This window comes from Panthera onca, chromosome C1 (genome assembly GCF_046562875.1).
Source record: "Panthera onca isolate mPanOnc1 chromosome C1, mPanOnc1 haplotype 2, whole genome shotgun sequence".
In the NCBI taxonomy this organism is placed as follows: Eukaryota; Metazoa; Chordata; class Mammalia; order Carnivora; family Felidae; genus Panthera; species Panthera onca.
This window is the reverse complement of record NC_138346.1, coordinates 121,687,832-121,710,711: the sequence shown is the minus strand read 5'-3', so window position 1 is coordinate 121,710,711 and position 22,880 is coordinate 121,687,832. Positions and strand designations below refer to the sequence as shown.

The following is a 22,880-nucleotide window of genomic DNA, read 5'->3' as shown; positions in this document are numbered from 1 at the left end:
AGCCTGATTTATTCTTGATATGTCCCTATTGTTGAGGGTGTGCCAGGATCTGTCACTGCTCCAAGGGGACAAATCTCATTTATCACCTCGTTTCAGGCTGAGTAGAAGCCAGACCCTTAGGCAGCAGTTTTTAAATTATGCAAATATATACAGTCCTGTGGGACTGCACTTGTAAACCCTGCTGGCCTCCAGACCAGGAGATCTGGAGGCGTCCCTTGGGGAACAGTTGCAAAATTGGGGCCCTGAGAAAGTGTACAATCTTATTGGAAGTTCTCATCAAGCTGTAGTGAGGCCAATGGGGTGCACAAGGATGGTGTCTCTTTGCTTATGTTCCCTGGGAATGCCTGCATAGCCTCCGGATGTGTTGGAAACCTGAGGGTTATCCTGCAGGCTGAAGCTTCAGGATAAGTAAATAGGCCTTTTTTCGCAGGAAGACCCTAAGTGTGTTGCCGTCTGCTGTCTGTGCAGTGTCCTGTGGGTGTTGGCTTGCTAAGAACTGTCTTTCTGATTGTCCTAGTCCCCTGGAGTTCAGGAACACCAGCCCCCTTGGCCACCAGGGCCAGGCAGATAGGGGGTATCTCCTGTGTGGTTTCTGCATGTCTGCTGGCTTTAGCAGATCAGCTAGAGAATGTAGGGGTGGGGTACCCTGCCAGCTTCAGAAAGGCAGTGGGAAGATGCCCGTGGGCTTTAGCAGTGCAGCAGGAGAGTGCCCTGTCTGCATGCATGCTTTGGCCCGAGTTGAGGGTGGGAGAATGCCATGACCACTAGGGCTTGCCAGCCCCAGCCAGGGTGTAGGGGAGCGTCACAACTGCCACCTGCACTCATCAGCTTTGGCAAGGGAGGCCGAGAATGCCGTGATTGTTCCTGCTTGCTTACGCCTGCCAGGGAGCCGGTATTGTTGCAGTCACCCAAGATCTCCAGCCTCAGCAAGGCGGCAGGACGGTGCCATGACCACTCACCCCTACCCAGCCCAGTGAGGCCATGGGAGGGTGCTGAGTTGTGCCCAAGCACCCAGTCTACACCAGCAGGGTAGGTAGAGAGCTACAAATGGTCTCTGCCAGTGCCCCCATCTCTGGAGAGAGCGCCAGCTGTCTTTCCAGCAGATGCCCCAGACCAGCAAATGAATCTCCTTCACATACAGTCTGGGTGCTTTTGGAATGGGTGCTTTTTCACTGGATTCTGGGGCAAGTGAGACTGCAGGTAATCCCTTAAATTTTTTTTTAATGTTTGTTTTTGAGAGACAGAGCATGAGCTGGGGTGGGAGTGGGGGGTGGTGGGCAGAGAGAAAGGGAGACACAGAATCCGAAGCGGGCTCCAGGCTCTGAGTGTCAGCACAGAGCCCAATACGGGGCCCGAACCCACAGACCGCAAGATCATCACCTGAGCTGAAGTCTGACGCTTACCTGACTGAGCCACCCAGGCATCCCTAAGCAGGTGATCCCTTTAAAAGAAGAGTCTCCATTTCCCGTGGCACCGTAGGTTCTTTGGATGTCAGCCCTGTTGGATTCTAAGCCAGATGTTTTGGGGCGCTTGTGTCTCCAACATGGATCCCAAGGGTTGGAGTGTCTGATGTGGGGTCCCGACCCCTTGCTCCTCCAGGAGAAATGCCTGTCTGCCGAGATGTTCCTGCAGTGGGGGGGTGGTTGTTTTGGTGCGACAGTGTTCCTAATTCTCCCACCCATCTCAGTGTAGTCCTTTTGTCTTCTGTTGTGTGGACACAGTTCATCTAGTTTTCAGATCTTTTTCAAAGGGAAGTGATCCCTACATAGCTGTAGATTGCATATGTCCTTGGGAGGAAGTGAGTTCAGGATCTTCCTACACAACCATCTTGGACGCTTTCTTTCTTTTTTTTTTTTTTTTAATATGAAATTTATTGTCAAATTGGTTTCCATACAACACCCAGTGCTCATCCCAACAGGTGCCCTCCTCAATGCCCATCACCCACTTTCCCCTCCATCCCACCCCCCATTGGACTCTTTCTTTTTGAAAATCATCTCTATAGTACCCTGATTCCAAGGGAACTGAAAGTTTCTGATTGGCTTCCGCAAAAGTGAGCCAGAATGATTCTGATTGACCCGGTTTCCACCAGAGTCAGCCCGATCTGAGGAGCACTTGAGGAATGCTGGGCAGCAGGAAGGCTATATGCTGTGTGTTTGCCAGAAGCAGTAGATGTGAGGTCATGGGCCACATCCTGTAAGCACCGGGTTGTCCTAGGAAGAAAGCAGCAGCATGTTTGAGTGCTGTTCCGTAACAATATGACAGTCCTGTTGTCTGCAGGAAGACACGTGACCCGCAGTTCCGAGTTATTAGCACCAATAACTCTATTTTTAAGGAGAGTGTTTTAGGGTGTGGCATCTTTTCTTTGAACGGGGCAGCAATCCAGACCTACCCCCCGGTAGGCTGACAGACAGCCCCCTGCATAGAGCACACACTAACCTTATCACTATTTCTGTTGTAGGGATGCTTCCTTTTCCCCCCCTTCAAGGAAATGGTAATGGGTGCAGAAAATAAGAGATGGGTTTTAAAAAGTGTTCAACTTGTTTTTCTTTTTTTTACCCCAATACAAATTAAGATATATAATTTTCATCATCATCTGGTACACACACACCTTTGTGTACTTAACGTTGAATGCAACAGTATTTATTCCGTACTAAATGCAGTGGACTCTAATATTTCCTCTTCTGTTGCGTTGTATTAAGACACACACACACATGCTGGTCACAGCCACTACAAATTCATTTCACAACCACCGAATGGCAACTCAGACTTTGAAAACCATGAAGTGAATCATTGGAGAGCGAGCAACAATGGTGTATCTGTCTGCTCGGGCTGCTGTAACAAAGAACCACTACCTGGGGGCTTCCAACAGCAGACAGGTGCTCTCTCACAGCTCTGGAGACTAGCAGACCGCATGCCAGCGGGGTCAATTCCTTCGGAGGATGAGGGAGAGTCTTCTCCAGGCCTCCCTGCCCGCTTCCGGTGGTTTGTGGGCAAACTTTGGTGTTCCTTGGCTTGTAAACACCTCACCTCCCGTCTCTGCCCTCATTTTCACGTGGTGTCTTCCCTTTATACACGTCTGTGCATAAAGAGAGGCTTCCCTCTCTTTAAGGATACCAGTCATAGGGTTAGGGTCCTGCTCTGTTCTCGTATGACCTCAACCGATGATGTCTAATAACAACTGATAACCTCTGCGGTGACCCCATTCCCAAGTATGGTCACCCGTTGAGATACTGTGGGCTTGGTCTTCACCATAGGGGTATTGGGTGGGGATCGTAATTCAACCCTTAACAAATGATAGAAATACAAAATTGAAAATACATAACAGAAGTTCCCTTTTTATTGAGCTCTTATTACACGGCAGACTCTCAGCCAGGCATTTTCCGTTTCACAAATTCAGTAAATCCTTCTTTCCCCATTTTAAAGTTGAGGCAGCCAGAGCTAAGAGAGGTCAGTCTCTTCGGTTTCCTTCAGAGTGTATACTCCTATCAGAGTGTATTTGAGGGCAAATCTGGTGTGGTAGTTGTTCTTACAACTAAACTTTCTAGGGAAATTACTCAATTTTGTATGTGATTTCTGTATAAGACATAACTGATTCCCTTATAAAAATCTAATTTCTTTGTATTGGGAATGAGCTCTTTCCAGTCCTTCTAATCACTTCATACTTGCTTTTTAAAAATTTTTTTTTTCATGTTTATTTAGTTTTGAGAGAGAAAGAGAGAGCGCAAGCAGGGGAGGGGCAGAGGGAGAGAGAGACAGAGACAGAGACAGACAGAATCTGAAGCAGGCTCCAGGCTCCGAGCTGTCCGCACAGAGCCTGATGGCGGGGCTCGAACTCACAAACCCTGAGGTCATGACCTGAGCCGAAGTCGGATGCCTAACCGAGCCACCCAGGCGCCCCTCTTGTCTTTCCATTATAATTGTTAGTATAGTGTTGATTTTGTTCAGTTTTTTTTTTAAACAAGGAGTATTTTTTTTTTAATTCTTGTGATTTTTGAGTGATGTTGCTTTTGACCTAGCCATGACTGACGTTAATACTGAAGAAAGAAAAAGAGTTAATTTCGAGAAATCTAGTGAATGTGCACTCATCCTAGTACAAGGTATATGAATACCCAAACTTAGACCTCCTGGATATCAGAGCCCATGGCTTCCCCTTTGCCTTAGTGCTATACCAGTTTGTTCATAAAACTGGCACATCAGGCAGGAGCCAGACAAGTTCATTTGGTCCAAATTGAAATGCTGTACACAGGTCGTAAATGTACCACAAAATCACCCTCAAGTTCATGGGAAAGATGACATCTTAAAGGCCACATAGGTGCGGTCCCCGGGGCCCTATCAGAGGCCTGGGAGGTATGTGCTCTCGGGCCAGGGAACACCAGTAAACTCTTGGCTTTGTCCTCTGAACTCGGCAAGCTGCCGCGTTCCTAACAACGCCCAGCAACCAGCCAGACAAGGCGCTGTCTCCCTTTGTGTTTCCCTATCCTCATTCTGAATTTAGATCAGGGTGAAGAGTAGAGAGAAGGAAATGAGCCAGAAAATAGAAAATTAATACTTGGTGGAGTCGTCATATTTTAATATTAATTTATAGGCAATGTCAGATAACCGGAGTTAAATCTTTTTATCAGCAGGCTGCTCTCGGGTTTCGGGATTGGCATCCATCAGTGTAAATCAGGTCTCAGGAGCCCTAGGGAATGGTCTCCAGGGATGAGGGTTGATCCAGGGTGGGCAGAAATGTAAATACTTGATTAGCTGTGTCCTTTTCTTTTGCACCAACCCTAAAATATTTCTGCATCACGCTGAGTGACAATGGTATGTTAAATAGTAACGGGAGGGAAGAAGCCATTCAGGTTTACGGTTAGCCTACTTTTAATACTTGTCTTCTTCCCCGCCAATCCTAGGAAACTGTTGTGTGAGAGGCACGCACTTGAGGGTTGTATTCCTGGCTCGGGGTTCTAGGGATGGGCTTAACCTTCTCAGATCGAGGCAGCGCCTCATTTTTCCCAGCTGGCCACATGTCACATTTTTGCCACAAGCCTGTGAGCAGGAACACCCAACAGGGTTTTGACCCATTTATCCTGGGATGACCTTCCACGACTCAACGCCCGCCCGTCCTCTCTTGTCATTGCAGCTCTGTGTCGAGGGCGTGTGGTGAGAGTCCCCTCGGGGAGCCTGGTGCGGGTGGTGGGCACCGAGCTGGTCATCCCCTGCAACGTGAGCGACTATGACGGCCCCAGCGAGCAGAACTTCGACTGGAGCTTCTCATCTTCGGGCAGCAGCTTCGTGGAGCTGGCCAGCACCTGGGAGGCGGGCTTCCCGGCCCAGCCGTACCGGGAGCGCCTGCAGAGGGGCGAGATCCTGCTGCGGCGGACCGCCAACGATGGCGTGGAGCTCCACATCAAGAATGTCCAGCCCTCGGACCAGGGCCACTACAAGTGTTCCACCCCCAGCACTGACGCCACCGTCCAGGGCAACTATGAGGATATAGTGCAGGTTAAAGGTATAGCCTCTCGGGGGGGGCATCGCGTCAGGGGCCAGACCTTCCCCGGCCACTAGGCTGGGGGTGACTTTGCCAAGAAAGGAGACTCCTCTGGGGCTCTGCTCCCTCCGTCCAATGGACAGAAAGAAGCACCTTACCTGCTTAACAGCAGAGGGTAGGCGGGGTCACCTGGGAGGGTCCTTTCTCTTCACTGTGATTCTGACCCATCCTTGGCTGGCGTGGTGGCAGGGCCCAGGTCTGGGCCAGGCTGCCCGCACTCGCTCCAATGACTGGCTGGACAGCCGTGTGGCCGTGGGCATGCTACATGGCTCCACTTCTCCTCTGTGAAACGGTGCTCCCCTTAAAGGCTCCGAGCACAAGGTGATTAGCAGATTTGCAATGAGAAGGTGACGGTCATGATAACGTTCACTCTCATGAGACTATCACATACTTCCAAGCTTATGCCCTTCTTCGTGCCCTTCATGATCTCAGTGCCCACTCTAGAATTTGTGTGAGTTCTCTGTAGAGACAGGACGACGTGGTCACTGCTAGCTTACAACGGACCCCGCTAGCTTACTGGCCTCTCTGCGGAGAATCATACCTTACGTACCTGGAATGTTTGGGGTTTGGTTTTGTTTGTTTGCTCATTTTCCATTTCCAAAGTCCTATTAGATTTATTCCCACCTTTGATTCTCTGAACCCAATGAAGAAGACCAGGCAGGATATTTGCCTAATTTACACATGAGGAAGTAGAAGAGCATAGGTTAATTACTTGCCTAAAATTCTCTCAGCTAATTAGTAAATAAGCAAGAACAAACTATTTTCATTTGGGGCCAGCAAAATAGAAACATTATTATCGTTATTACTTAATTATGCATTTATTTGTACCCTGCCTTGTTCCAAAAAAGTATTTATTTATGTATTTTTTAAGTTTGTTTATTTTTGAGAGAGAGAGAGAGAGAGAGCGAGAGTGCACAAGCAGAGGAGGGGCAGAGAGAGGGGCACAGAGGATGCGAAGCCGGCTGACAGCAGGGAGACTGATGAGGGGCTCAAATTGATGAACCGTGAGATCCTGACCTGAGCCCCAGTCGGACGCTGAACTGACTGAGCCACCCAGGCGCCCCGCCATAAAGCATTTATATTAGAGCAGGGACTGTAGGTAACGATTGGGCAAGTAGAAGATGTACACGATGATCTAAAAAAAGAGGGCAGACCCAAGTATCTGTTCCCTCTGTAATCATGCGCAGAACTCTGCCATGTCTCAGCTGCTGTTCCCCTGCCCCCCACCCCGTTCAACCATCGTGAGGGAATAAAACAGCCACATACATTATGTAGGTATTGACACATCAAATCTGCCTCTTCCGTCACCTCTTCCTTATTCTAACAGAAAATCCTAAAGATGTTTTTTAGAAAAAAGTCCCATGAGACATTCTTGATTGCAGTTCAGTAATGTGTTGCTTTTAGTCACAAACACGCTCTACCTCTATTAGGTCAGATGCACACTTATGTCCCTTGTAATTCTCATGTTGAGGAGTAGGGGGCAGCCGGAGAATTTCCCCCACCCTGTTCCCACAGTGGTTTCCTGTTTCTTCTCCAGTCTTTGGAAGGAAGAAGCAAGGAGAGGCTTTCCTTGGGTGAGGAAAGGAGATAGATAAACGGTCACAAAAGAGACTGGCTGGCTCCCCAGGTGGTGCCTCCGGTGCCTGCCCGGCACGGTCCAGGGTCTGTGTGGCCCTCGGCTTTGTGGCTGTGTGCTAACAGATAACTGGCCACGGGAACTGAGTCATGTGAACCAGACTCACAGACCGATGTATATACTAGAAGGTCATTCATTGTGCAGTAGAGATGGTCTTTAGGATAGGTCTTTTCTAAAGATGTAGTTTTGTCTTAAGGACGCTGAATTCCTTTCTCGGTGTGGAATGTCGAGAAAAACGGAAGAGATCATGAATAGGGGTGTTTGAGGATTCTTTTATCCAGCTTGTAGACCAGCCTGGGAGATTGTCCTTGCCCCCTGGTAGAGGCCACTTTTCTGGTTACCTCGGTTATCACTTCCCTTCCTAACGTGCACTCACCAACACTTTCTTGATTTCTGGCCCCTTATTCTAGACTCTGTAAAGAGGCAGCCTTTTTGCAAATGGCCCTAATAGAGTAAATAGCTGAGGCTTCAGGTTTCCTTAAAGGGTTCCTATCCTGCAGAAACTTTCTGCTCACCCTAGTTATTCTTAGGCATTTCCTGGGCCGCAGGGCACAGGCAGCTCATGCCATGCTTTTGCCGTCTTCCCATCATGCTGCTTTATCTGCTAGGAGATTCTTCAGGCTCCCTATTGCAGCCCTGTGCCCGAACAGAGGAGTGTTTGACAGTAACAGCTAGTTATCCTCCAGCTTTGCCGAGTGCCAGGTACCTTCCCTTATCACTCCTTCAACTCCCTCAACTCCCTGAGATGGGTCCAGTTGTCACCCCTGTTTAGAGATGAGGGAACTGAGGCACAGGGTAGTAAAGCAACTTGTTCAAGGGTGGCAGAAACGCATCCCCAGGGCACAACTCCCAAAAGGGAGTGTTTTCCATCCAGCTCGGGGGGGGGGGGGGGGGGATGTCTTCTTAGTGCCTCTTCTTTTTTCTTTTCTTTTTTTCTTTTCCTATTTTCTTTTTCCTTTTTTCCTTCCTTTTTCTTTTTTTTTTTTCCTTTTTCTTCTTTTTTTTTTGCCTTACGCACAAATTAAAATGGGGAGTGTTCCCACGTGGTCATTAAACAGGGCAGGGGCGCAGGGCCGCTCCCCCTGGGGCCAGAAAGCCCTAGAAGGGGCTGGTGCCTGCAGGGGCGAGGGGCGCGGCGCGACTGACACCTCTCCTTCCTCCCGCAGTGTTGGCCGATGCCCTGCAGGTGGGTGCCGGTGCGCCGCCCGAGCCGGGCCTGAGCCTGCGCCTGGGCGAGCCGTTCGAGCTGCGCTGCTCGGCCTCCACGGCGTCGCCGCTGCACACGCACCTGGCGCTGCTGTGGGAGCTGCAGCGGGGCACAGCCCGGCGGAGCGTGCTGGCCCTGACCCACGAGGGCCGCTTCCGCCCGGGGCCCGGCTACGAGCAGCGCTACCGCGTGGGAGACGTGCGCCTGGACACCGTGGGCGCCGACGGCTACCGTCTGTCCGTGGCCCGCGCCCTGGCCGCCGACCAGGGCTCCTACAGGTGCGTGGTCAGCGAGTGGATCGGAGAGCAGGGCAGCTGGCAGGAGATTCAGGAGAAAGCCGTGGACGTGGCCACCGTGCTGATCCAGCCGACAGGTGAGCTCCTGGGACTTATCCGGTTGACACCCCGGCCTGTGTTCTGGCCGGTGCCGGGGAAAGAAACAGGCGGGAGGGAGCCCTGTCCTTTGCTGACAGGTCACCTGCGCCCTGGCTTTGAGGGGATGGGGGAGTAGGTGGTGGTGACAGCTGGGGAAAGGCGCATTGGTGTTGTGCCGTGTGCCTGTAGTGTGGCTTTACAGCTGCTTCCCGTCTGGATTCATACTCAGGGGACGCTGCAGGTTGCAGAAAATACTAAGACAGTCTGTTGACTGAAAGCTTAAGTCCCTTTAAGTGTCAAAGTGAGGTCCGACCTTGTGTTCTGAGGGGCTTTGGGGCCGAGCTGTCCCCACCCTGCTCCCTTTATTGTGTTTTGGCTTTATCTTGCTCGGGTGTTTCCTGAATTTCTGAATTCTCCATTCTGCACAGCTGGTGGGGATGTGTGTCTGTCTCATGCGCAGACCTCTCGTCTATCTTGGGTCCTCTGGGTCCCCTCAGATGGGCCGTGCCCTGCTAGGTGAGACTTCTCTAGGGCTGGGCCTCTTCTCATTCCATGTATGACACACACCCCAGGAGCAAGCATCTGGCCCTGGGGTCTCCGTGCAAGAAGTTCTGAGTCCTCTCATCTGTGAAGTAGCCTTTGTTTAAAAAAAAAAAAAAAAAAAAAAGCCAACGCTTTCCTATTCCTACTGGAGAAGTAAGAAAATACAAGAGACATTTAGGAAAAGCCATGAAAAGACAGGTACGAGAGAAAAACAAGCTGTTGTTGACTCAGCATCCAACAGGCATTAATGGAGAACCTACCAGGCGGTCAGCCCTGTCTGGGCCCTGGGGTCAGAGGGGTTTGAGGAACGTTTCCAGGCACCGTAGAACCTCCAGCTTTGACAAAGACAGCGTAAAGAGACCATCTCAAGATGTGGCCCTTGCTGTGGATGGATGGCTGTCCTTGGTTTTCTGGGAATCTAACGTGTTCACATCTGTTGCTGCCGCCCCCTGCTTTGTACGGTGGGAAGACAGACTCATTTCCTCAGTGTAAATGCGAATGTGTGGCCACTCTGTAACTCAGACGGGAAGGAAAACAGGAAACCGTGCACACGGGGAGTATTTTTCCTCTGCAGACTGCATGGTCCTGAGCATTTTGCTCTGCCTTTATACCACTGCCCAGGAATTGGGTTTGGTAAAAAAGCAGGTTCCTGAGTGAGGTTCCCGAGTGACCGCAGCCATTAGTGAGGTGAGGCGGGAGGTGCTCTTGCCGAGGAAGGATGCTACCCATTGCGGTCAGTCTTAGTTCCACTGGCCGCAGAAATCACTTTCTAAATGGACTCAGGTCACCTTCCTTTGAGGAGGTGATCTGCCTGGAATCTGCCCTAAGAAGCTGGGATGTTCAGCTTGTATCAGACAACTGTTCTCACAGGGCAGAGGATTAGGAGTTTCAGCTTTGCAACAAGTTACCTTTTTGTGCAGGAATCTCAACTGTAAAGGTATTTGTTATTTCAAACAAGCCACAGAACCCATAATAGCTAGTATGAGACTTGAAAACTCTGAGCCTGCATGTACTAGCCTCTGACTGTCACCTGAGCCTGGGGTTTGTAACCATTTTGTGCCATGGGCCACTTTGACGGTCTTTTGACAGTCCACAGATGCTTTCTCAGAATTAACGTGTTTTAACTTCTAAAACGCATATTTGAGCTGACAAAGGAAAACAATTACATTAAAATAGTTACCAAAATATTTTAAGACAAATTTGTTATGTAGTAATATTGTGCTTTATTCATTCATTAAATAATCTGTAGTGGCAGGCTTAGTAACTACTGTACTTTCCAAGTAGCAATGGATGCAAATGATATTTTAAGATACGTGCAACAATTACAACATCCTTTGAAAATATCTGTGGCTTCTTTTTTTTTTTTTTTTTTTTCTTGAGAGCAAGAGAGAGATCACACATGTGCACAAAGGCAAGATTTTTTTCCCATCCATGTCACAGAGTTTCTAAACTGCCTTCTTGGACTCCAGGTTGAGAGCCACCACACTGGAGTGCTGGCCTTTCTCTTTTGTCAACACCTGCACTCTCCAGAATTACCTTCTTAAATATTCTTATTGCATTGTTATGATAAACAGCCCAAAGCCACTTAAAGAGTGGGGCTGTGTAATATATGTGGCAATACCCACCTCCCCGCCATGTTGGGAGGGGTCTGGTTCATGCACATCTTGGTGTCTGATTTATGGGTTCAGTTCTGTCCAGCCCGAGAAAGCTTCACCACCACAGGCTTTGTCTGAGGTATCCCCTTGCGTTACGAGTCCTTAGAAATGATTCTCCTTTTTCTTTCGCCTGCACTTTCCTGTCTCCCAGCTGTGAACCAGCCCCCCCGCCCCCCCCCCCCCCCCCCCCCAGTCCAGAACATACGGGAACAATGGTTAGTGATGTGACAAGCTATTTCGCAACTTTCGGAGAGAAAATTACAAAGTGAACTATTCAGTTGAAGAGCCGTTTCTGCCGATATCCCTAAAGCTAAGAATCCGTTTTCTCCATATGTGCAGTCTACAGCTGTGTATTTACCCCTGCTTCCCTCACGTGGCTCTCTCCTGAGCCTCCTGCCTCCAGCCACACAGAGGGACGCTAGCAGCATTCCAGGGTCTCTGACCACAGGCATCATATGTGGGGCTGTTCACCACAGCATAGGCTCAGAGCAGAAGTTTCCATACTGACTCCTCTCAAAAGATGCCCTCAAATTACTTTTGACCCCTTTCAAGAGGTGAAGGAGGAAGCACAATTTGGAGGGTGAAAAATTCGACTTATCAGTTCTCTTTTATACTATTATACCCACTTCGTTTTCCATCTTCGTCAAGGTGGGTCTTGAACGTGGCCTGAAATGGTTGTCGGAAATGTTGTCGGCTCTGGAAATACTCCTGTGAAAACCATCTACTCCAGAGGGCCTGGGCTTTGGGGTTGGGCCGTTTCTGAACTAGGCACCAGCCTTTGTTACTGAGCTTCCTCAGGATAGCTGACGCTGAGCCAGTCTTGCTGGAAGACCAGGACTGCGCCTGCACTTGAACCCCCTGGGAGGCGTTAGCTATTTCTCATTTAAGCAGTTGTTCCCAGAGCATTACCACGAATTGAATGTTTTTCTACTCTGATTACAGATGTTCAACTTCTTTAAAAAAAAAAAAACAAAAACAAACAACGCTCGAATAAAGTAAAACGTTTCCATGTAAAAAGCTTTGACAGGGGAATGCTGAAACCAGATCTGTCTTGAGACTGTGACACCAAATACTTCAATGCTTCATCTAAATATAGTCTACTTTTAATCATCCACACTCATGCGAGAAGGCAGTGGTGTGGGGAGGTCAAAAGTCATGGCGTTTTGCAAAGTTTTAGAATATATGCTTTATGTTTGACTTTAAGGTGGGCGTGCCTAACGGAATATGTGATGCTCTAAGTACATTGCATTTTGAAGACTTGACTCATAAGGCATATTGTCTGGTTTCACTTTCCTGGTCCTTCTGTTTAGGATTTTCTCCTGTTGTGCCCAGAAGATGTTTCCACCCTTACCTCCTGCCTGCCAGCCTCCAACCCCAAGGCCCTAGTCCCAAACTAGTTACGTCAGCCAGTCAGAACTGAGCTGTCCTTTCTCTGTAGAAGCACCCAAGTTTTATCACGCACATGGTGAAACTATAATTGTAGTTTTGCGATGTTCCGACTTCTTTTCAAACAGTCGTCTGTGTGACCTTGGGCAACTCACTTAACTTCTCTGTGCTTCGGTTTCCTTGTCAGTAAAAGGGAGATAATGCTAGTACTTACCTCCTAGGGTTGTTTTGAAGGTTAATATTTACAAGGCACTCAGAACAGTGCCTGGCACATAGTAAGTGTATTAGTGTTTGCTGCTGTTAGTATTTTCATGGAATGAAAAGAAACGAGTTATAGTTCCTTAATTTATTCAGTAAATATTTCTCACACACTTACAATTGCACAGAGCCTTCTGACTTTAATGCCATAAATAAGATAAAAGGAGAGGAGGATCTAGGAGCACATGGGTGGCTCAGCCGGTTGAGCATCTGACTTCGGCTCAGGTCATGATCTCATGGTTTGTGAGTTCAGGCCACACATCGGACTCTGTGCCATCAGCCAGAGTCTGGCTGGGATCCTCTCTTCCCCGCCTCTCTCTGCGCTTACCTGTCTTGCACATGCACTCTGGGTCTCAAAATAAACATTAAATTAATTAATTAATTAATTAATTAAAAAAAGGATCTAAAGCAGGGAGGGGCAAACATAACCCTGTTTATCTAGATGGGTTTTGTTTCTTTTTTTTTTCATTTTCAAGTTCTGCGAGTGGCTGTGGCCAGGAATGTGTCTGTGGCTGAAGGAAAGGGGTTGGACCTGACCTGCAACATCACAACCGACCGAGCAGACGACGTCCGACCCGAGGTGACATGGTACTTCAGCAGGACGCCTGATGGCACTTGGCCTGGCGCCCCCGTGCTGGCACGGCTGGACCGGGATTCCCTGGTGCACAGCTCTCCTCACGTGGCCCTGAGTCACGTGGATGCACGCTCCTACCATTTACTGGTTCGAGACGTTAGCAAGGAAAACTCCGGCTACTATTTCTGCCACGTGGCACTCTGGGCACCCGGACACAACAGGAGCTGGCACAAGGTGGCAGAGGCCAGGTCTGCCCCAGCCAGTGTGGATGTGACCTGGCTAGGTGAGTGCCTAGTGGGGGGGGGGGGACGGGGTGGCTCTTAGCCTTGCTGGCTCCCTCCCTTCCCTGGGATATCCGGATGAGTTAGAGCACTGTGCCTTTTGCGTGATCTTGGCGTTCTTTACATCGGGACCAGCATACTTTAGCCTGGCTAGATCCCAAGGTGGGGGGAAGGAGGGGCAAAGCAGGCTGAAATAGAATCTGGCAGGCAAGGGCAATGTTTGGATAATGTGGCCTCAGTTGTCTCAATGCCCTCATTTGAGAGGATATAGTTTCCTTTTGTTGTCAAGATTTGCAGGGTTGGCCCCTCCGAAGGGCTCTTTGAAATGGATCTTTGTTGGAGCGAGAGCACTGCCATTCTCCCTTTCCTTTTCCTATACTCTGAGGTGCTCACTGGCAGGAGCTGGTGCCTTCCTAAAGCCCAGAGCAGAAAGAGAATTCCTTCAGTTAATGGAATGCATTTTTTTTTTTCGCTGAATGCCCTGGAATCCCCAAATGATTTTATTTGCAGCTGCCAGTTCAGTGCAGGGGTCTTCCTGCTCCCCAGGCTCTTCTGGTGGGCCCTCTCACCGGCTGCCAGTTCCCGCTGGAGGAGCAGGGCCGTTCTCACCTGTTGACCACCTTGACCCTCACTTTATAACAACTCCGCATGTATGTGAAATTGTCGTGCCCTCGTCTTTTTTTGCGACTCTCATCTCCCCCGGCCCTTGTTTTCCTACACACTTGCCCCCACCCAGGGCTGACTTTCCTCATTTTTGTTCCTCTCTTATAATTAATTACAGAGAAGCTTAAGCAGTATCGGGGACGAGGGGAGATCGGGGTGCACCATTAGACAGGTGGGGACGGGCCCACTGTCAGACTCTTCTGTTTTGAGCTTGATCTCTCCGCCATCCCATGGCTGTTCTGAGCCCTGATGCAGGCATTGGGCTCTGCTGTGATTGTTAGTAGGTAAACCAGATCTGTAAAGGCCAGGAAATCATTTCCTCCATTGTCTGATGCTAAGTGCCCTCCCACCATGACCCCCATCCCACACTTAGCTCTTCCTCGTCTCAGTGTCAAAAGTCTCCCGGGTCAGTGGCACGATCACTGTCTGTTTCTTCCTAATTTATCGGCAGAGAGGGGGAGCCGGCAAGTGGGGAACAGAGGGGGCAGGGAGGGGACGAGGAATAAGAGTGTGAGCAGAAGGTATGGCCGATTCAGAGCGAGACCAGGCAGGGTGTTAATCATCCCTGGTAGCAAAGTGATTCTCTGATATCTGCACAGTAAAAGGAACAGGGTTTATCCGGCGAGCTTTTATTCCTGCCGTCTGAGCCCTGTGCGAGAGTCTCCCTATGAAGTACTGAACTGGAACAATGCTGGCCCAGCTAGAACTCTCCTTAGCAACCTTCAAAATAAAACAGATGTTGTCAGCACCGAAAGAAGATTTTTCATCTCTGGAGCTGAATCTGTCTCCCGGCTCTGATCCTTGGTGCATTGTATGGTGCGTCAAATCCCAGCGCTGACTCCTGGTCCCCCCTCCTCTCCAACTTAGAATCACAGCTCTGGTGGGTTTTTTTTTTTTGTTTTTTTTTTTTTTTAGAAAGCGCCGCCTGCAATCCAGTGTGAGGGCCTCTCTGAAGTGCTGGTGCACTGATCCCGGCGTCGCCTGGGGGAGATGCAGGGACTGTCAGAAAGCAGGAGGGTTGCTCCGGGAGGGAATGGGCTCTTTTAACTGGAAAGGATTTGTTGGTGGCCGTGTCCTCCAGAGAGTGAGAAGAAATAGAGAGACTAAATGGTGGGAAAAGGCTCCATTATTGTCCCAAGGATCCAGCCGTTTGTTTGCCCGCAGAGCGCCGGCACCACTGTCAGGAAAGTCATCAGCGTGCTTTACCCTGACCGATGGAAGGTTCGCAGAATGCCCACACCTTGTGCGGCGCTCTGCACTTGGTGGGCACTCGGGCAACATTGGCTGAATGGATAGATAAACATGGAGAGTATTAAAGCATGTGCATAGGAAAACAAGAATTGCGAGGACAACAATCATGTTTAGCTTCCAGAATGCACAGAGATATGTGCAGAAGGATAACTTTCTGGGGGTGTAAGTGGTAGGGACCCCGCCTGTGTTCTTTTTCTTCCTCTTAAACCTCCTCCTTCCCCGTGCCTGTGACTCACTCCATTACAGCTGCCGGGACACTTATCAGGGGTGAGTCGGGCACGAGTACAGCAGCAGACCTTTCTCCAGGACCTCCCCTTTGGACTCTGCCCAGAGACGGATGGGCCTGGCCTGACACTCTATGATTATCTCTAGATACTCGACGTGTATGTGCGTGCGTGTGGACACCTTACCGCATGCCCCTTGGGGGCTGTTGGAGGTGACTGAGAGGTGTCCAAGAAAAATAGGAAGACAGGCAACCTGCCAAGGACTCTGTTTATGTAGGTCATTTTACATTATGTGACTATGGAATGTTGTCACAAAACTGCATCTTGCCAAAGTTGCTTCCCTAGGCAGGTGTTACACAGAACTTTCCGTTTTGCTACTTGACATGTTAAAAATAATAATTACCGTTTATCAAACACTTACTGTACACCGGGCACTGAGCTAAGGGCTTTACATGCATTAAATATTTGATCCCCACGATAACCTCATGAGTGAGGTACTGCCTTATTCCCATCTGAAAACCACTGATTTTTATTTTGGTTATGATTTTGAGGGTTAGGATTTAGGGGAGGACCCTCCAGCATTCATTTCTTTAAAAAAAAATTTTTTTTTTAACATTTATTCACTTTTGAGAGACAGAGACAGAGCTCACATGAGCAGGGGAGGGGCAGAGAGAGAGGAAGACACAGAATCTGAAGCAGGCTCCAGGCTCTGAGCCGTCAGCACAGAGCCCAGTGCAGGGCTCGAACCTACGAACTGAGATCATGACCTGAGCCAAAGTCAGATGCTTGACTGACTGAGCCACCCAGGCACCCTGAGACCCCATTTCTTTTTTTTTTTTTTTTTTTAACATTTTTATTCATTTTTGAGAGACAGAGACAGTGTGAGCAGGGGAGGGGCAGAGAGAGGGGGAGATACAGAATCCGAAGCAGGCTCCAGGCTCCGAGCTGTCAGCACAGAGCCCGACGCGGGGCTCGAACTCATGAACCGCGAGATCATGACCTGAGCTGAAGTCGGATGCTCAACCGACTGAGCCACCCTGGCGCCCTGGGACCCCGTTTCTTAATGAGAGAGTAGCAAGGTCATATTCCAAAAGGGCATGTAGGCTTGGAAACATAACTGCAGACATGTGTGGAAAATAGAATCTACCAAATGGTGAGTGCTTGTTCCTTTTATTTCAAAAGAAACGTTTAGAATGGCTTATAGAGAATTATGTCGCAGAGTCAAGTCTGTTCCAAGTATTGTCATCTTTTTTTTTTTTATGTTTATTTTTGAGAGAGAAAGAGTGTGAGCAGGGGAGAGGCAGAGAGAGAGGGAGATACAAAATCCGAAGCAGGCTCCAGGCTGCAAGCTATCAGGGCAGAGCCTGACGTGGGGTTCGAACTCACGAACCACAAGATCACGACCTGAGCCAAAGTCAGACGCCTGACTGGCTGAGCCACCCAGGCCCCCCCCAAGTATTATTATCTTATGTAGAAACATTCTGAGCTTTTGGAATCCGCTTTACCCCTGAAACTGTAAAGCATAAAGTTTTAAAAGCTGGGCCGTTCTTGTCCTGATGGCTTGGGGTTAGTGCACTGAGCAGAGGAGGGAGTCGAAGCTGATTGGGGTCTTCTCGTCTCGTACATGCCATTGTGTTAACCAGACAGAGATGCATGGGTCTGGTGAGTCCAAGAGCACTTGAAGCAGCCGGGAGGGCTGTGATGGTTTTGTAGAGGGTAAGAAAAAGCCTCTTTTACTTAGGATTTGTGTCCTACTTTTGAAGGAGAGAAAAAAGATTTAAGTTGGCTTGCAAAATGAAGCCCGATTTAAAGCAGGAGATATAAAAATAAAAGCAAGATCAAAAGGGGTGAGAAACAAATCAAAGAATAGATATCGCAAGGTGGTTGGGATCCATTAGTTAGCTCCACTTGAGTGCTGAATTTGCTTCTGAAGTTTTGAAGAGTCGGGGCAAGAAGAAATGTGATTGTACAGTTCACCTCTGATGAAGGAAAACAGAGAGAGCCAAACTTTCTGTTGGCACTGAATTTATCATGTGCTTTTTTTTATGTAAGGGCATCGGAGAACATAATGGACAGTGCTTTCAACTGTTCCTTTATGAAAGGCTCTGAGTGATTGTTTAAATGGATGTTTCTCATATCCACTCTATAAAAGCTGAGGGCGTAAATCTTAAGTGTGTGAAGGAGTTTCTGTAAGAAGCTGTTACTATGGAGGACAAACGTTGCTTTGTGTTGACCCAATTTGGTATATGGCTAAAACGAGAGGCTCTGGAGGAAGGGTTGGTTGATCTACACAGCAGGCCACCTCTCTCTGCAGTCAGATGCCTGAAATGAGTCTTTGGCACGAGTTGGATCCTAATCAGTTTATGGTTGAGCTGTCTGCCCAAAGTACCAGACCTCTGCGGTGTTAATTGGAAGGCGTTCCGTGGGTTTCGGCTACAAGAACAGGAGGAGGCAGAGCTGAGCCAGGCTTTTCAGTCCCAAGAACCTGATTTGCATTCTTCCCCACCAGAGGACTGTCCCCTCTTCCAGCCGTGTGCCAGAGAGGAAGGTAATTATTTTCCTTTAAAGGGAGCTGCTAATCTGCTAAGTACTTGGTAGAGACTTCAGAGTTCTGGGCCGTCCACAGGAGATAAGATTCAGATCTGCAGAACTTATGGGCGACTGTTATCAGCTGTCTGTCCGGGGTTATCTCTGGAGGCAGAGTAGCATGTGGGCCGGTGCTGGAGAGCGGGGATGTGCTCCACCGCTCTCTAGGCATGTTATCTTGGGTGCGTTGCTAAGGTTGTGAGGCTTCGGTTTTCTAGGTTTCCGTGGAACGCTGTCTATGAAGTGCTTTTAGCACAGTGACCGGCGCTCGAGTCCTCTCTACATCCTCTTGGCGGCGATAACGAGGATTTATTGGAAGGGAGGGTCAATATATAACGTACTCTTCCGCACCAAGCCCTTAACCAAGTAAGACGTGGGAGTGTGTCTCAGGGGATGGAGGGACTAAGGATGTGGGTCCCAGAGGCAGCTGCTCCCGAGGAGAGGGGGTCGAGCTGACCACGCCCAGCCCCTTTCCTGCCCCTGCTCCCCCCAAACCCGGCAATTCACTCTTCCTTCTCTGGGATCGGTGAGGAGGATGAAGCGAGAGAGGAAACTGTGTGAGGTCGTCCAAACGTTGCTACTTTCTTCTCTGAAGTGGCTGACGCTGAAAACAACCTCCCAATCATGGTCCTGTAAGGTGGGGTAGGGGGTCTCCCCCAAACAACGAGTTTTTATAGACTGTTTAAACCTCAGAGAATACGCAGTAATTGTTACGCAGATGGCGAGAGTGGCCACTCTGACAATTAGCCAGCCGGTTCGCTGCCCCCGTAGTACCTTCCCAGTGCGAGGCAACAGAACTGGCATCGGCAGACACGGGGGCACGCCCTCTCCCGTTCCCTCTAACTCGTGCGTGCAGCCTGCCCATCTGATTAGCTGTCCCAAGTTAACAAGGCTGCAGAGCGGGTATTAGAGCTGGGCCCTGTTGCACACAGTTTGGGATTAGTGCCTCGGCTGTGATTACCACTCTCGTCTTCTGGGATGTTGGTGGGTCTTGAGAAAGTGTTCACAACCGGGTATGTAAGGAGGCTGTGCACTTCGGTCCTGGTCAGGGAGCCAGGCCAGGATCCTGCTCACATGTGCGGTGCAAGACCTGAGGCTTCCAACTTCACACCTCTGGGCTCTGGGTTTTGTTTTGCTTTTTTTGTTTTTTTTTCTATTTAGGAAACGTACGTGGAAATAGTACCTATATTCAAAGGTTGTTAAGATTAAGCAAGAACGCGAGGAAATGTATATGGCACAGTGTGTGGTATATGGAAAGTCCTCAATAAATGCCGGCCGCTATGATTGTCATTGTAAAACAAGTATAATAATACCATTGTTGTGTAATTCCTGTTCGAGGAAAGGAGGTGATCTGTGTGAAAACGTCCACTGCAGGCCCTACACACAGTAGGCACAAATTACCTGCTTTATCAAATGAGCCAAGGCTTGTGACAGCTTCTCATTGTGTTTGAAAGTTGTAACAAGGGAGTTCAGTGACATATATTGAAAAAACCAAGCCTTTCTTTGGGCAGGGGGTGGGGAGTCTATTAGAGACTGTAGCTTTGGTGGGGGGGTGGGGGTGTGTATATGAGCAGAGAGCCTCGTGGAGCCAGATTAGGGAGCAGACCCTTGTTTCTAAGAATAGTAGTGATGATGTCATGCTTAGTCTGGTCTCTGTACTCTGTGAAAGGGCTTACAGTGTGGGTGAGTTGTTTGTTAATTTTTTAAAACTTTTTGGAATATAAATGTAAAAAAAAACTCACGCAGAAGCGGAAAGAACCATCAGCTTCAGTAATTGCCAGTAGGTTGCTAATTGTATTTTGTCTCTCTTCCCTCCTGCAGACAGACAGACACACATACTTTTTCTGGTAGAATTTAAAGCATATCCCAGACATCATGTCATTTTGCCATTAAGTACTTTCGTGTGCATCCTTAACTGATAAGCAGGTTTTTAAACATAACCACCATTGCATTCTTAGCTGATTTCTTGATGAGATCAAGCAGGATAAATCAGTAGTGAAATGCTTATGCCACAAACGAGCATTTTTATGCAAAATATTAAATATATTCCAATTCGGCAAATGGTTTAATATCATTTACGTACAAGGCACTACATGCCTGGCACAGAAGGAGGAATTAGGTAGCTGGTCTCTGGCCCTGGGAAGCGACGTACAGAAGGTCCATAAGACATACCTATGATAATAATCAAAGTTCAAGGCAGTGTTCAGATAAAAGGCTTGGAGAGCAGGGAGCCTGGCGGGTGTTGGGTCTCTGTGAAGGTTTGTTGAACAAGAAGCAGAGGTATGACAGGTGAATTCCAAGTAGGCGTTCTCTGGTCAGTAGAGAAGGCTATACAGAAGACAAATGTGTGTGATGGAGTTCGAAGAACGGGCACAGTTCTCCACAAACAAGGTTTAAAATCGCAAAACAACAAAAAAGGGAAAATTTCTACCCGTGTGCCAAAACAAAACTGAAAGAAGAACCCACCTGTACTCCCGCTGTTCTGACATAGAGGGGCCGTGTATGCCTCCTCCAGGAGTCCAAGTCCAAAGTCGGCCTGAAAGGCTGGTGGGTAGTTCACATGGCCTTTGAACATCCTTTAAATCACTGGAACCTGTGCCTTGTAAGTTCACAAGCCGAGCACCCACTTGTTTTTGTTCGTCTTTGCAGTATGGGGGCCTAAGATTTAGTCTTAACAGAGAAGGAGACCAGCCAGTCAACGAGAATCTCCTGTCCTGCTGAACTAGACGTTCACATGCTGCAGCCCCGCCGTGCTCTGCCTTCTCTGTGTTTGGATTCATCGGGTTTAAACTGACTCACTTGGGGGTGGGGTGTGGAGTGGAACGGGGGAGTCTGTTCAGTCGTCTCTTCAACAGCCACCGAGCAGGTGTCGCAGGTGCCGGGGCAGAGGGAGCGGCAGGAAGGGAGGTAGAAAGCCTGGAAGCGTGGGAGGAGGTCAGGGAATGAGAAGAGGTGTCACCCCAGGGGAATGTAGAATAGATATAAGAAGGCAGCAGGCGGTGAGGCCAGATAAATGGGGTAGACTCACACTCACGAGAGCCTCGTGTGCCAGGCTGGGGAGTGTGCCCATCACCCTGGAGGTGAGAAGGAAAGCCATGGGAAGTTTACGGTACAGATGACCTGATACCTGTGTCCGCCTGGAGGTGGGTTGATTACTTATAATAGTCTCGGCCAGAGGCAGAGAGGGCCGGGATGAGGGCGGTGTTCATGAGCCTCCCACTTTTGTTCACAGATACTTACAGAGACCTACTGTGTGCAGGTCCTGGAATGGGAGCAGTGTGAGGCTTAGGGCCCCTCAGAGTGGAGAGTCGGACACGGCACACGCCTTGAGCAGAGGTGACCTGGAGAGCGAATGGTGGGTGTGGCAGCAGGAACAGTAATTGGGAAGTTAGGAGGAGGAGCTGGCCGAGTCTGGAGCGGGAGTCAGCTGTGTGTGCGTGCGCGTATGTGCGAGTGTGTATGAGTGTGCATGTGTTTGTGAACGTGTGCTTGCGTATGTGTGTGCGTGCGTGTGTGTATGAGTGTGCATGTGTATGAACGTGTGCTTATGTGTGTGCATGCGTGTGTGTATGAGTGTGTATGTGTATGAACGTGTGCTTATGTATGTGTGTGTGCGTGTGTGTGTAGGAGTACGTGTGTGTATGAATGTGTGCTTACGTATGTGTGCATGTGTGTGTACGAGTATGTGTATGAATGTGTGCTTACATACGTGTGCGTGCATGTGTACAAGTGTGTGTGAATGTGTGCTTATGTATGTGTGCATGTGTGTACGAGTGTGTATGTGTATGAATGTGTGTTTGCGTATGTGTGTCCCTGCATGTATGAGTGTGTGTACGTATGCGTACGAATGTGTACGTGTGTGTGTAATGTATGAATGTGTGCTTTGTGTGAGCATATGAATGTGCTTGTATATGTGAGCATGTGTGCATATATGAAAGTGCGTATGTGTGTGCATGCATGTATGAATGTGCTTGTGCATGTGTGTGCCTGCATGCATGTGTGTGTATTATATATTTGCATGCGTGTTTGTGTGCGTGTGCATTGGCAGAGGCAGGTGGGGAGCGAGGTGATGGTACAAATGTGGTACGCTGGCCATGCCACAGACACACCCACCTGAGATGCCTAGAAGCCAGCTCTGTGCTGGTGTTTGGGTCTGAGCCTAAGGAGGAACCCAGGGGAGCAGCTGGATTCCAGTATCCAGGGAATGAGCTGTGGGGGTGCCTTGTGGTCTGACAACAGATGTCACTGCTTCTCTACCATCCGTCTTTCATGGTAATTTTAATAGCTTTATTTTCAGCATGCCTCTGGAGGAATATGCTCAGGGAAAGAAAGTAAACCAGCAAGGACTGAGGGCTTATTTAAAAAAATATTTTTGGGGTGGGGGGTGCCTGGGTGCTCAGTCAGTTAGGCGTCCGACTTCAACTCAGGTCATGATCTCACGGTTCGTGGGTTCAAACCCCCACGTCGGGCTCTGTGCTGACAGCTTGGAGCCTGGAGCCTGCTTTGGATTCTGTGTCTGCCTCTCTCTCTGCTTCTCCCCCACTCATGCTCTCTCTCTCAAAAATAAACAAACATTAAAAACATTAATTTAAAAAAATTAAAAAAAAATTTTTTTTAAGTTTGTTTATTTTTGAGAGAAAGAGAGCATGAATGGGAAGGGCAGAGAGAAAGAGGGAGACACAGAATCCAAAGCAGGCTCCAGGGTCCGA

The 22,880-nt window shown here is 48.9% G+C and overlaps 1 protein-coding gene across 1 annotated transcript in view; it reads left to right on the top strand.

Annotated features, from left to right (window-relative positions):
- The window catches only part of PTGFRN (prostaglandin F2 receptor inhibitor), an 83,759-nt gene that overhangs the window by 36,098 nt on the left and 24,781 nt on the right, over window positions 1-22,880 (top strand). The window contains exons 2-4 of the mRNA XM_078451528.2: window positions 5,126-5,494; window positions 8,336-8,749; window positions 13,069-13,449. Coding sequence (XP_078307654.2) covers window positions 5,126-5,494; window positions 8,336-8,749; window positions 13,069-13,449 — 1,164 coding nt within the window. The remainder of the gene's footprint in view (window positions 1-5,125; window positions 5,495-8,335; window positions 8,750-13,068; window positions 13,450-22,880) is intronic.